The sequence below is a fragment of the Armigeres subalbatus genome, chromosome 2 (genome assembly GCF_024139115.2).
Source record: "Armigeres subalbatus isolate Guangzhou_Male chromosome 2, GZ_Asu_2, whole genome shotgun sequence".
NCBI lineage: Eukaryota > Metazoa > Arthropoda > Insecta > Diptera > Culicidae > Armigeres > Armigeres subalbatus.
In genome coordinates this window covers 328150653-328165895 of record NC_085140.1, presented here as the reverse complement: position 1 = coordinate 328165895, position 15243 = coordinate 328150653, and the positions used below count along the sequence as shown (strand labels likewise).

Sequence of the window (15243 nt, the reverse complement as noted above, 5' to 3'; positions counted from 1 at the left end):
GAGGCACAAACGGAAGTAAATCGAAGTCTTATACCGGCGCGGCGCCTTGTTGTCTTTAAATTTGATATGTACGGAATTTTCATTTTTTTTGTCCGTACTGCATAAGAAATTCGGAGGAAGCATAGAAAGGAACAAGGCATTATTTATTGTTCTTGGTTCTTGCATTTGGTTTTTGATTCTTTCCAAGAAGACTTCTTTTTATTTTTTTATTCTGTGTTCTTTCTTTTTAACTCTCTTTCATCCGTCTTCTTTTTCCATTTTTTCTTCTCTCTTCTTTCCTTCTACTTCTTTGTTTCTTTTTCCATCTTCTTTTTTCATCCTTTTTTCTTCCTTCTTCTTTCTTCTTCCTTTTTCCATTTTCTTGCTTCTTCTTCCTTCTTCATCGTCCTTCTTTCTTCTTTCTTTTTCCTTCTTCTTTTTCTTTTTTCTTTCTGCTTTCTTCCTTCTTCCTTCGTTGTTCATCCTTTTTTCCTCTTCCTTCTTTCTTGTTCTTCCATTTTACTCCTTCTTCTTTCTTACTTATTTCTTCTTTTTTTGTTCCTCCTTCCTTGTTCCTTTATCCTTATTTCTTTTTTCTACTTGTTGTCTTAATCCTTCTTCCTTCTTTTTGTATGTATAAGAAATTCTTTTGAATATTCATTTCTGGAGACAAGCCAGTCTTGGGCTGAAAGTCTCCTGAACAAAGATAAAAAAAATCACTGGAAACTTAATATAATTAACGACTTTTTCCATCTTGAGAAGAAGAACTTTTCTGCAAACGAGCGATAGAATAGCAGCGTTGTGGGCAAAGCTAGTATAGGTGAACAATTTTTGGCGACCGATGCACAGTGTTTTCTAACCCAGGAATTCGTGATCGAAAATGTTTTGGTCATGAAAAGTTGATTTTAGAGTCTCAGTGACTTCGGAGAAAAGTTTCAGTATGTTATGCTCCATATTTAGGAAAAAAATTTTTTTTTTACAAATCTCCCTAAAAGCACAGACAAACAGACATAACACATTGAACATTTACTCATCAAATTCATCGTCGTTCAAACACTAACGACATCTGTTGATTTCAGTTAGTTGGGCAAATCACGAACCAGATGGCGGTAGTGAGCAAACGTCAAACTCGAGCAAAAACGATGCACGCGCCACGAGTGTTCGATTGGCCAACTAATGATTATTTGAATTGACCAGTAAATCAATGAACGATGGAAATTTGACGAGTGTTATGTCTGTTTGTCTGTGCTAAAAGTGAGATGGAAATTCTCTTTCCTTCAATTATGAAGATACAATATTGATGTCTTCGAGAAAGTTGTAGATAATGTTTATACGAAAAATTTTGCTATATAAACTTTATTTCTATCTGCTATAGAAGTCAAGATATGGGTCGTTATTTATGAACGACCACCAAAAATCAGGTTTTTCATGATACTTTCGTCAATATATTTTTTTAGATTTTTCAAATGTTCTACAAAGATGTCCGTCACGATGAAAAACATGAAACGAAGACAGTTTCATTTTATTTTCAATACTGACGATTTTCGGTTCCAAAATGAGCATTTTGACATTAACTGCATATATGTAGGGGCAAAATGGGGCAGAATTTTAATTAGGAGATTGGAAGTATAACTCAAGCACTAACGGTAGCATTGCAACATATATGTGACTTAGGTTGCCGTAAGTACCGTATGGATATTTTTTTCTTCTTCTAACAGGTATAAAAATGAATTGGTCTGTATTCCGCATAACTAAGAAACGGTTGGGTTCAAATTTCTTCATCACAATTTCCGATAGGTTTACATAATATTTTCTTATGTAAAAGTCACGACTTAAACTGAAAAAATATGAAAAATTCAAATTAGAAATTGTATGGGTATTTTGTATAGGCAGATCACAACACGCATTCTCACGTACTGTGCAAGACAACGTCTGCCGGGTCATCTGGTTTATGATAATAACACTTACGCCAGACGACGGATATTTTACAGAGAAATACCAATATATCGGAATATTGGTATTTCTAGAGAATTCTAAATGAAAAGAAATAAACTAAAATTTTTGGAACACTTTTCTGTTAACCTGTTTTGCAATATTGTGATGTTTTAGACGTAGCAAACCGGTTTTTTATTATTCCGGGACATTTCGAAAAGTAAACAGGTAAAACAAGTACCTTCGAATTGTTTACATAAACTTATGATGTTTGAGGCGTCACCAACCATAGTTTCCATTCAATAAAGAATACTGATTTACCCGATACTGCAGTTCCTCTCATTAACATTCCTGGCTTTATGGTGATTTCTAATATAAAACAATTCTCGCGCTTAGTTTCATAGGCGCGTAACTGAATTGATCGATTTATCTTAATTGATTTTATATTTTGTTGATAACTCAATTGTTTCAAAAGCTACAACCGTGATTATTGATTCTGGTGCAAGATACAATCATCCTTTATCACACAAAACCATTAAATCATCGACAAACTAGCGCAATTCGGTACAATAATAAAAAGAAAACATCGACGAAGAGAAATCGATCAATACAGTTACGCCCCTATGAAACTAAGCGCGAGAATTGTCCCAAATACTCTGGGGTCGCTTTTTACGCGGGTCGCTGTAAACGTGACTTTTTGATGATTACGCGTTGTTTCTTCCCGCGGAATTTAAGTGTTAAGTGACCCTGCAGACGTTGTCCTGCACAGTAGGCGAGAATGCGTGTTGTGATCTACCTTTTTAAAATTGTCATTTTCAATATCAATTTTTCATATTTTTTCCAATTTTAGTCGAGATTTTTACATTAGAAAATATTCAGTAAGTCCGTCGGACTTGTTGATAAACAAATTTGCTGAAGGAATGAAGAAAATCTATCCAGCCGTTTCTTAGTTATGCACAATACAAACCAATTCATTTTTATTTATAACAAGAAGAAGAAGAAAAGATGTTCATACGGCACTTATGTCAAGCTCAGTCACATATATGTTTCAATGCAACCATTAGTGCATGAGTTATACTTTCCATTACCTAAATAAAATTCTGCCCCTAAATATATGCAGTTAATGTCAAAATGCTCATTTTTGAACCGAAAATCATCAATAACTTCGTCAATATTGAAAATAAAATGAAACTGTCTTTGAAAGGTTCATGTTTTTCATCGTGACGGACATCTTTGTAGAACATTTGAAAAATCTAAAAAAATATATTGACGAAAGTAGATTTTGATTTTTGGTAGTCGTTCATAAATAACGACCCATATCTCGACTTCTATAGCAGATAGAAATGAAGTTTATATAGCAAAATTTTTCGTAGAAACTTTATCTACAACTTTCTCGAAGAACCAATGATGTATCTTCATAATTGAAGGAAAGAGAATTTCCATCTCACTTTTAGGGGGATTAGTAAAAAAAAAAAAATTTTCCCGAAATATGGAGCATAACATACTGAAACTTTTCTCCGAAGTCACTGAGACTCTAAAATCAACTTTTCATGGCCAAAACATTTTCGATCACGAATTCCTGGGTTAGAAAACACTGTGCGATGATGCAAGCTTATCCAATGGAGGTCCCTTAGATCAGTTAACATCTTGTAGTAGCGTACTCCAAAAGTACTCAACATAATATTGAGATCGAATGCGCTTCAGACAAAGGTGGTAAATTATTACTTAACATACTTTGAAGGAATGCACAGTGGTCCAGGTAGCATACAAAGCGGTAATAAGTTGTTCAAGCCGAACATAGCAGAGATAGAAAAAAACTTTGTTCTACAAAGTTGCTCCTAACGGTGAGGGGCTTATTGAGGTTTTCATAAAAATTAGGGTGGGCCACATTTGAAAAAAATGAAAAATAAAACTTTTTCATTTACAGAGATACGGCTTTACAATGCTCCGCAAAGTTATGGTTCAGCCAGATTCCAAGAATTCTGCTAAAAAAATTATTTCTCTAGCTCTTAAATTGACCGATTTAGAGCAATTTTTCCAAGTTTACTTAGGGTGACCCTTAAAAAAATAGTTTTTATGCTCTAACTTTTTTGTTTCAAATTTCTCAGCAATGTGATGTTCAGAGCACTTTTTGAGCTTTTCAGGGCGCAACTTTTCATGGACTTAGCGTTGCCATACCTCATGCGGATCAAAAGTTATTCAGGTTTTTCTTGGAATTTTTTTTTTCTTCTAATGGCTGTATCTATGAATGGCGCAAACATTTTTTCAATCTGTTTTCTCGACCTTATTCTACTACTTTCAGGCCTCATTTCACGGTGTTTAAATCGAGGGGATAATTGAAAATAACCCCATATTATTGCAATGAAAAATTACCGTTTTTTTCATTTTCAAGCACTAATTTGCTAGTTTTAAGTGTTTTGCTTCCATGGCATATTTCGTGATAAGGCAAACGGCACACCATTTTGTTATAAAACCTGAGCGGAAGCTGATATCTTGAAAACAGCAGTTCTTATGAACTTGATATGAATAAGAGGTAACATGACAAAAAATAATAACAAAAATTAATATCCAAAATATATACTTTAGGCATAACATTATCAGATATTTTAATACAAAACGAAAAATAATTATGTTTTGCCTTTGATATTGTAATAACAACATATGTTATGCTTTGAATATTTTGTATATTACTTTTTGTTATTTAGTATCTTATACATGTCAGTAATTTTCGCAGAGACCGAGCCACTATTTGCACGAGGTCTTTGAAAATGCCCAAATTTATGTTCATTCGAATGCTTTCGGCGAGTTTATTAGGGATCCGAGTTAAATTTTTCAGAAAGATGGACCCCTGGAGTTATGGACGAAATCACTTTTATGGACCCCTCGATTTTTGCCAATTCTTGATTCACCAAAACTGCCATAACTCCAACATTTCTCAACCGATCTTAGGGATCAGCATAATAATAACAATGGGGTAGCATATTGAATTTGGTATTGAATTGAAGTTTTGAGCCTTCCAAATAAATTACTGCTGTAGATATGCTCTTCATTTTCAAAATATATTTGGCGTAGAATAGTGTATGAAATCAATGAACTGATGTCGTAGTTTCATATTGTTTGTATAAATAATGTTCTTTCGTCATATCCTTAAAAAATAATTTGGTGAATCGTACATAACTTTTGATAGAAAAAACATACACCTGAGATTTTTGAACACAAAGCTCTATATAAGCTAAGATTTCCATCAATGTGGTGATATTCAAAATCGGTGATTGCAAATCTAGCGGAAAAATAGTTTAAAAAATAAATCCAAGATGGGAGTCAAATGAAATATGGCTGCCCTATTGTTATTATTGCAAATTGAGGATACACTCTTCCTCTTTCCAACGATATGCTGATCCCTAAGATCGGTTGAGAAATGTTGGAGTTATGACAGTTTTGGTGAATCAAGAATTGACAAAAATCGAGGGGTCCATAAAAGTGATTTCGTCCATAACTAACGAGGGGTCCATCTTTCTGAAAATTTTAACTAGGATCCCTAATAAACTCGCCGAAAGCATTCGAATGAACATAAATTTGGGCATTTTCAAAGACCTCGTGCAAATAGTGGCTCGGTCTCAGCGAAAATTACTGACATGTATAAGATACTAAATAACAAAAAGTAATATACAAAATATTCAAAGCATAACATATGTTGTTATTACAATATCAAAGGCAAAACATAATTATTTTTCGTTTTGTATTAAAATAGCTGATAATGTTATGCCTACACACTTAACTCATTTCACCGTATTCGGTAAATTTTACCGAAATCTCAACAGCAGAACTGTTCGGTAATTTGTTTTACAGATTTTTTGAAATTTTCTCCATTGGTCAACTGTCAAAATCACCGAAAATCAGTTAAATTATTTACCGAACAGTTCTGCTGTTGAGATTTCGGTAAAATTTTACCGAATTCGGCGATTTATTTTAAGTGTGTAAAGTATTTATTTTGGATATTAATTTTTGTTATTATTTTTTGTCATGTTACCTCTTATTCATATCAAATTCATAAGAACTGCTGTTTTCAAGATATTAGCTTCTTCTCAGGTTCTATAACAAAATGGTGTGGCGTTTGCCATTTCACGAAGTAAGCCATGGAAGCAAAACACTTAAAAATAGCAAATTAGTGCTTGAAAATGGAAAAAAACGGTAATTTTTCATTGGAATAATATGGGGTTATTTTCAATTATCCCCTCGATTTAAACACCGTGAAATGAGGCCTGAAAGTAGTAGAATAAGGTCGAGAAAACAGATTGAAAAAATGTTTGCGCCATTCATAGATACAGCCGTTAGAAGAAAACGTTTTTTTCGAAGAAAAACCTCAATAACTTTTGATCCGCATGAGATATGGCAACGCTAAGTCCATGAAAAGTTGCGCCCTGCAAAGCTCAAAAAGTGGCCTAAACACCAGATTGCTGAGGAATTTGGAACAAAAAAGTTAGAGCAAAACTGCTTTTTAAGGGTCACCCTAAGTAAACTTGGGCAAATTGCTCTAAATCGGTCAAGAGCTAGAGAAATAATTTTTAAAGCAAAATTCTTGGAAACTGGCTGAACTATAACTTCGCGGAACATTGTATAGCCGTATCTCTGCAAATGAAAAAGTTTTATTTTTCATTTTTTTCAAATGTGGCCCACCCTAATTTTTATGAAAACTTCAATAAGCCCCTCACCGTTAGGAGCAACTTTGTAGAACAAAGTTTTTTTCTATCTCTGCTATGTTCGGCTTGAACAACTTATTACCGCTTTGTATGCTACCTGGACCAATGTGGAATGGCGAGAACACGTTTGCGTTTTTTTTTTCTGTTTCCTTTCCCTTTTCTATCTTCTTTCTTTTTTCTATCTTCTTCCTTGTTCCTATTTCTTTCTTTCTTTCTTCTATCTTCTTTCTTTTGCATTTGTATCTCTTAGTTCTTTCTTTTTCCTTCTATCTTCTTTGTTTTTCCTTTTCCTTTCTTCCTTCTTGCTTCTTGCCTCTTCCTTCTTTCTTCTTTTTTTCCTTCTGCCTTCTTCATTCCTTCTTCTTCAATCTTCTCATATATTCTTCCTTCTTCCTTTTTCCTTTTTCCTTTTTTGTTCTCCCTTCTTCAATCTTCCTTTTTCTGCGCCAACGCGTGATTGAGTGGCAGCCAATCAACACAAGGATGTGCAAGCTGAGGATTAAAGGCCGTTTCTTCAACTATAGCATCATCAACGTGCACTGCCCACATGAAGGGAGACCCGACGACGAGAAAGAAGCGTTCTACGCACAGCTGGAGCAGACATACGATGGATGCCCACTGCGGGACGTCAAAATCGTCATCGGTGACATGAAAGCACAGGTAGGAAGGGAGGAAATGTATAGACCGGTAATTGGACCGGATATTCTGCACACCGTATCGAATGACAACGGCCAACGATGCATACACTTCGCAGCCTCTCGCGGAATGGTAGTCTGAAGCACCTTCTTTCCCCGCAAAAATATCCACAAGGCCACATGGAGATCACCTAACCAAGAAACGGAAAACCAAATCGACCACGTTCTAATCGACGGTAAATTCTTCTCCAACATCACGAACGTCCGCACTTACCGCAGTGCGAATATTGAATCCGACCACTACCTCGTTGCAGTATGCCTGCGCTCAAAACTCTCGACGGTGTACAACACGCGCCGAAGTCGGACACCTCGGCTGAAGATGACTGGAGAGATATTCGAGAACAGATATTGGTAGCACCGCAACCGCTGCACTTGGCACGGTGCCCCCGGATCAGAGAAACGACTGGTATGACGGCGAATGTGAGCAGTTAGTAGAAGAGAAGAATGCAGCATGGGCGAGATTACTGCAACACCGCACGAGGGCGAATGAGGCACGATATAAACAGGCGCGGAACAGACAAAACTCGATTTTCCGGAGGAAAAAGCGCCAGCAGGAAGATCGAGACCGTGAAGAGACGGAGCAACTGTACCGCGCTAATAACGCACGAAAGTTCTATGAGAAGTTGAACCGTTCACTGATATGTGTAAGGACATAAACGGGAACCTTCTTACGAACGAGCGTGAGGTGATCCAAAGGTGGCGGCAGCGCTACGAAGAGCACCTGAATGGCGATGTGGCAGACGAAGTTGGCGGTATGGTGATGGACCTGGGGGAACGCGCGCAGGACATAATTTTACCGGCTCCGGATCTCCAGGAAATCCAGGAGGAGACTGGCCGGCTGAAGAACAACAAAGCCCCTGGGGTTGACCAACTACCAGGAGAGCTATTTAAACACGGTGGTGAGGCACTGGCTAGAGCGCTGCACTGGGTCATATCCAAGATTTGGGAGGATGAAGTTTTGCCGCAGGAGCGGATGGAAGGTGTCGTGTGTCCCATCTACAAAAAGGGCGATAAGCTGGATTGTAGCAACTACCGCACAATCACATTGCTGAACGCCGCCTATAAGGTACTCTCCCAAATTTTACGTGGTACGTGGAGGACGCGAATGAACCACGAGTTGCATCTGCTGTTGGGAGAACCATCCATCGTTCACACCGCGAAAATCCGACGACTGCGGTGGGCCGGGCACGTATCCAGAATGTCGGACAGTAACCCGGTGAAAATGATTCTCGACAACAATCCGACGGGCACAAGAAGGCGAGGTGCGCAGCGGGCAAGGTGGATCGATCAGGTGGAAGATGACTTGCGGACCCTCCGTAGACTGCGTGGTTAGTGACGTGTAGCAATGGACCGAGCCGAATGGAGAAGACTCTTATATACCGTACAGGCCACTTCGGCCTTAGTCTGAATAAATGATATAAATGAATGCGCAATAATCAAACTTCTTTGCAAAAATTTGGCTTTCGCGCCAATCCCAGAATTTGGAATTGCCAAATTTCAATTTTGGTTTTCCCGCCAACTCATCGGAGAAGTCGCGTGTCCGATCATTAATAAAAATTCGATTATTGCACTCTACATCACATTAACCTTAACAAATTTCCATGTATTCAAAAGATCTAAATCAGGCATTACACTTATTACAGCTAACTCGCAAATTCTAACACTTGCTTCTTCATGCACTTTTTCTCAACGCCTTTTCTTCGAATTCGCTTGCTCGGGATTGTCGACGGTCCAGGCTTCCAAACTCCAACAACTAGGTACTGGTCACGCAATGCAGAAATTATTTTAACTACTCTTCAGCTGGCTTAGATGTGATTACAATCACAAACGCCAAGCAGATTATCACCGGCGGTGTTGAGTGGTGGGAATCGTCTCGCCTACTCGTTGCGCTGTTGTCCTGGAGAAAGATGCGACGATCCAAACGACGCGACGGCCTCATCACTGCATCGATGTGTGCACCGGTCTGTTGAACGCACACGCCACAGCCTAAATATTGCGACGGCTAACCGATCCTCCGGGCTTGCTTGGCTGCTGCTAGTGCCTGATGGTCAATGTTTGCCGATCGACATGTGGAAAACTTTCCTCGAGCTTTAGGCATAGGGCAGCTCTAATTAGGGGCAGGGGGAGGTCAATATGCCCTTGCTAAGCAAACACTGCTTTATTGTCTTATATGTAACGCTATTCATGGGTATTTTTACACTATGCAACAGTGAAACAAGATAGCTAGTTGATGCCATTCGAAAATTGTCAAAAATCTTAATCATAATGATAATATTCACATTTCAAAAAAGTGGTGATATTCTGTTGCCGGAAAACCCGCGAGGCAAAACGCCTTTTAGCTGGCAGCTTATAGGGAACAAAGCACCACGCGTCGGCGAATCAGCATTCTGGTATGGATAGTGCGTGGAGACGCAAGTACATTCCCAGCAAACACAAGATCGTATATAATAGCGAATAAGTGTACAAAGTGGAGGCCATATACGTACAGTTTGCATGCAGTCAAATGGAGCAATGCGCCTATATCGCTTCCACGTTGTATGCTACTTATTCGCTATCATATATGACTTTGTGTTGGCTGGGTTGAAGGTTAGTGCCACTAGGGCGTTTTGCCTTGCCTTGTTAAATGTTTCTTCAAAATGTGGAAATTTTCAGTTTTCTTCTTCCCATATATAATTTTGAAACTTTTTTCGCCTAACCTACATAATTTTAGATCTAGTTTCGTTACGGCCATCTGACGGTAAATATGAAGAAACCACAAAAGGCGTTTTGCCTCGGGGGTTGGGGGGGGGGGTGTTGTTGCGTGTGTTGGGGCCTCTTCCCCTATAAGTGCGTAGGTAGCAAATGTGAGCGGTACACTTTACTAACAAAGCGCATATGTGATTCAGTTTATTTGACTGTATTGTCATTCGAAACGCACTGGGTCGGAATCAGAAACCAGGCATGAAATATTACATGTTTTTGGCATTTTTTCAGTCTCCATCTTCAAACTGTCATCTATGTGCACTGTGTAAATTTGTGCTTCGTTTTTAATTTGTGCTTCGTTCGTCTTCGTATGGACATACCAAGAATTTTCCGTGGAAATAACGATGAATTTCCAAAAACTGTATTACAAAACATGATTTCGGCTCCGTAATGCTTCACGGCAAATGAGCCTCACAAATAAACAATAAAAAGAAGGAATTTCACGTGAAATGTTTCAAAACTCGCAGCGGAAATTTTGCGACATTTCTACGGAAATTCTTTGATATTTCCGAAAACAAATCTTCGGAATCTCCTCGGAAAATTATTCGAAATTCTAAGGAATTTTCACGGGCAGTTCTGCGTTTCACAGGAAAATCGTTGCAATTTTTACGGCAAATTGTTCGGAATATCCACGGAAAATTTATCGGGTATTCTGAGGGAAATTTCTTCATGATTTCCACGGGTAAATATTTGAGTTTTTTTTTAATATCGTGAATTTTTATCAAACTCGAAGTATAAATTCTTCTGAATATCTAGGGAATATTATTTTTAATTTCCTCAGAAAGGGAAGCTTTATGGCCGTCTTCGGTGGATCGTAGTCAAGTACAAGACACTGAAGACGGCTTTACTGTTGAGGACAAAATACGTATCTGTAAAGTTAGAGTCAAGTGGTGGCATTAAATGGTTTAGTATTAATTCGAATTGGGCTGGCCAAAACTTCAGAATCTATTTTTTTTAAGTACACGGCATTGCGGATTTCGGTAAATCAAAAAGAATTGAGTGAAAAAAATCAAAGATATATATATCATATCTATGCGATATCGCATAAATAATTATATACCTTCGCTATGAGTATCATTTTAACTAACTGTACGGTTACCCTATTTATCACCATGCGAAAGCAACTGTGAATCATTTAGTTCTTGTTGTATCGTATCAAGCCGTACCATCCTTCAAAATTCTCATCAATTGTGCCGCCATCATAAGCAGTCTTCTCCACTCACTCCATCAACAACCGCCTCATCAATAATTCAATTCGACAGCGCTCATCTGCTCTCATCTACCGCCCAATTAACCCACTGCCCAATTTTCCACTTTCGCAGATATCTGATGACCTACTACGCGCACTACCTCTCCGTTCACCGCATGGACTACAACAAATTCAACTCGAACATTTTCGCATCCTGCAGCGGCGACTGGCGCGTCAAGATATGGGAGGATATGAGACCGTATGTGAAATTAAATTCCTTTTTTTGTTGTTTTCCGCCTCGCAGAAGGAAATTAATTTTCCCCGGGCCCTTTGTGCAGTCCTTTCGTTTCGCGTAATGTGCAATTTTTCTTTCTCCCCATCCGCAATTGTAGCGAGCCGTTGTTCATCTTTGACCTGGGTGCTTCGGTGGGCGACGTGAAGTGGGCTCCCTACTCCAGCACGGTTTTTGCGGCGGTTACCACCGAGGGCAAAGTGTTTGTATTTGACCTGAGCGTGAACAAGTACAAAGCGATCTGCGTCCAAGCGGTCGTCTCCAAGCGGAAGAACAAACTCTCCCGGATTGCTTTCAATCACAAGCTACCGTTTATCATCGTCGGGGATGACAAGTGAGTGATTACCGTCATTAGTAGCGGAGTGGGTGTGGATAAGAAGCATTCCAGTGGAAGAAGCAAGGGAGGGTTGTAATGCGTCTTTCATTTAACAAAATCAGGATTTAAGTTTGTCATAGAGGTTTGTGTAAAGAAGAAAATAGGAGAAAAATTTGTACATATTATAATGATTTTCCAAGAAATTGGTTTTTAAATTTTAATTTTCCTTCAAAACAAAATTAAAAAAGTACATGTAGGTAATCTGAATGTATAACTTATCACAATTAGGGCTTTCTTTCTTCAACCATTTATTGTGAATCAATGTTTAGCATTAATAGGCTCTAGTTAACTACCAAAGTAACATTTTAACAGAATTAGATAAATATTTAATCCATGCATCCCGTACCTAAAACGCCTGTGATTACGATGATCTCTTTCATTTTACCTTATTGCAGGGGCACAACAATTACGCTCAAACTGTCGCCCAACCTACGTATCAAGACTAAGGCACCGAAGAAAACCGTCCCTGTGGATCCACATGCACTGGAAGTACAGAAGTTGGACCGATTGCTATCCCTGGTGCGGGAACTTCCGGAAGGGGAACTCGTAAAGGAGACGGTTTCTACTGTGGCGTCCAACTAGATCGACGGTTGTTGTTGTTAAAGATATATATTGTAGGACTGTTTCACTGTAGGGAATGTGAATCCGCAACGGAACCTTTTAAATTTCACGGGTCTAAGTGGAAATAATAAAAGATTTATTTTCTAGTCTGTTTCACTTCAGATTACACGTGTTTCGATTACAATCGTTGTACATTGAGCTAGTGCTTTGTGGCGGAAGGATTTGTAATTGAATTGAGCTTGTTTATTTTATTACATTTAGAGTCGATTAACGGGTTGGCAATATATTTTCATTGAAGATAGTTTTTACTGTATTGTTGACGTTTCATTGGATCAAAGTTAAGTACAAAGATATTCGTGCTGAGACAAACCAAGCCTAGTAAAGAGGAGGACATTTTTGATATTTATAATAAATAGAACCGATTTTTTGGTAATATTGAATGTGAAGAAATGCATTGTAATGTACTTCCTTTTCACACAGACTTTTGTCTAAAAGAATTTCTCATTTAGACTTGGTTGACGGCTGATAATTAAAATGCGTTAAGAAAATTATTTTGAGCTTTTTAGTGGAATGTCTTCACTTGTCATAAGACGAGTTTGTACAATCCCATTTAATTCCACCACTTAATTGTACCTTGGCAGATACGTATTTCGACCTTACTGTTGAGGTCGAAATACGTATCTGTCAAGGTACAATTAAGTGGTGGAATTAAATGGGATTGTACAAACTCGTCTTATGACAAGTAAAATGCGTTGTTGATAGAACTTTGACGCTGGTTTCGATTATTTCGTTTATACCGTCTTATAATTTTAGTGTATTGAACTTTTCTTTTCCTGATTCTTTGGCATTATTTATTTGTGATAAATGTTAATGTGGAACAAGCATAATGATTTGCACATGTATTCTACTCTTTTTACTTGATTTTTTTCAATATTTTTGTAATGTCTCGTTCTTTTATTATTTTTTCGTTAAAATATTGTCATCAGACTGGTGTTTTTGAACTTACTGACTAATTGATTTTCAAACAAATTACATACCTTCTCATAACAGAAGCAATTATCACAAGTTGCTTAATTTCACTTATCTTTTTAAAGATCAAAAATATGGGTGGTAGCTACAAAGCAGTTTTTTTTTGGTATCTTGATTCAGCCTCCACTTGCGGTGGTTTTTATTTGTCAAAACTAGACCCCGAAAAATCCTTAACACTGAAGAAGCTGGCACCTTTAGCTAGAGTCAACCAATTTTGAATCTTTGATAATGTTCGAGCACACCATCGTTGGACTACACATGGAGGGTAGAAAAGGATGACGGTTACCAAATCGTCGATTGACGATACCACGGGAAGAGCACCAGTCCATATTTGAATTGATTCGTAACAAAGCTTTCCAAGCACAATCCATTAGTACCTCTGATGGTAAATAAACCTTCAGTACCCAAGACCAATCACGAGCCCGTTCATGTCCGAAAATGCCAATGTTTTCTAGCGAACTGTGTGAGTATCCGCAAAGCGATCTGACTGCTGCTGCAGACAATAGCCGTCGGTGATTGAGTAGATTTACGGGGATTTCAAAATAAGCTACATTCGGCAACTGCGAGCAGTCCCTTGATGATTACATGCACGTAGTTGAAGTAGAGCAGAAAAATCAGCGGCCCAAGCTTACTTCCTTGTGGTATACCGGATGTAGTTTATACCATGAGTTTACTTAAAAACTGATAGGGTAAGACATCATAAATCACCCCAACTCCAGTTTCGCTCACCCTTTTTTTAAATCTCTTTTATTTTTTTTTAAGATAAAGTTCACCTTTTTTCCATAATTGTTCAATAATTGTTTTGGAAAAACTTGAACATTAACAAAGACCCAGGACGAGCGGGTTTTTTTAAAGGCTCGCATTCAGCATCTGGTCGTCGTTATTCCTTGCGGTTTCATTTGGGAATATCTATATTTTTGCCCTGATACATTTTCAGACCGAAATTCCTGTTCAGATCCGAGTTATTGCTAAAAATAAGTGTGCGCGGGGGTGTTTTTCCTATAATTCGAACGCCAGCCTCAAAGTTCTGGTCGTGTTCAAGCCCGAAATTTATCAAATCAACCATTGATTGACTGAATTCAGGTCCGGATTGAAGGGTCACAATGGTAGAGTATGGGCTACAAAATCAATTATGTACAATGGAATGTGCATGCGGAAATGAGCATGTGGTTGCTCAAACTTCACAAATCAGGGGTTGTTGCCGAAGGGTAGGACGAAGGGTCGTTACTAAACTTCTTTGAGCAGATCTGAAGTCTTCGATTTGGTGAATACACTAATGCTAGCAAAATACGTTTATTGCTATTATTGAACACTACCAATAGGATTGCTTTATATTACAATCATTTAGGGTGATTATAGAATGAAGCCAGAAATCGGCCATTTTGTAAACCACGTGCTTTTCCAATATTTTTTTCAAGCGCACTAGATGAAAGAACAATAACGCGTATGGGGTGGAAATAATGGTAGATCGTTTGCTTAGTTATGCTGATCAATCATAATTTGTGTTTCGGAACTGTACGAAAACTATTCCGACAGATTTGGGCTTTTTGAAATGTATGCAGATAAACGTGTGGTGAATTTGAAATTCACCATGGGCTTCATTCTATAATCACCTTAGTGCAACCATATTACGAGATGAGCCGGCCAAGGGCCGAAAATCTCGTTAATAAAGATAAATAATAATGCAACCGTATTTCTGTCCTATCTTCCAATTCAGCGCACATTAAGGTGATTATACAATCAAGCCA

At 38.1% G+C, this 15243-nt stretch overlaps 1 protein-coding gene across 4 annotated transcripts in view; it reads left to right on the top strand.

The window, feature by feature from the left end:
- Window positions 1-12627, top strand: part of LOC134212724 (dynein intermediate chain 2, ciliary) — a 70389-nt gene extending 57762 nt beyond the window's left edge. For all 4 annotated transcript variants that reach the window (XM_062690817.1, XM_062690818.1, XM_062690819.1 and 1 more), the window contains 3 exons: window positions 11371-11496; window positions 11630-11863; window positions 12301-12627. In XM_062690817.1, coding sequence (XP_062546801.1) covers window positions 11371-11496; window positions 11630-11863; window positions 12301-12487 — 547 coding nt within the window. In that variant the 3' untranslated portion in view covers window positions 12488-12627. The remainder of the gene's footprint in view (window positions 1-11370; window positions 11497-11629; window positions 11864-12300) is intronic.
- Window positions 12628-15243: the final 2616 nt, after the last annotated feature.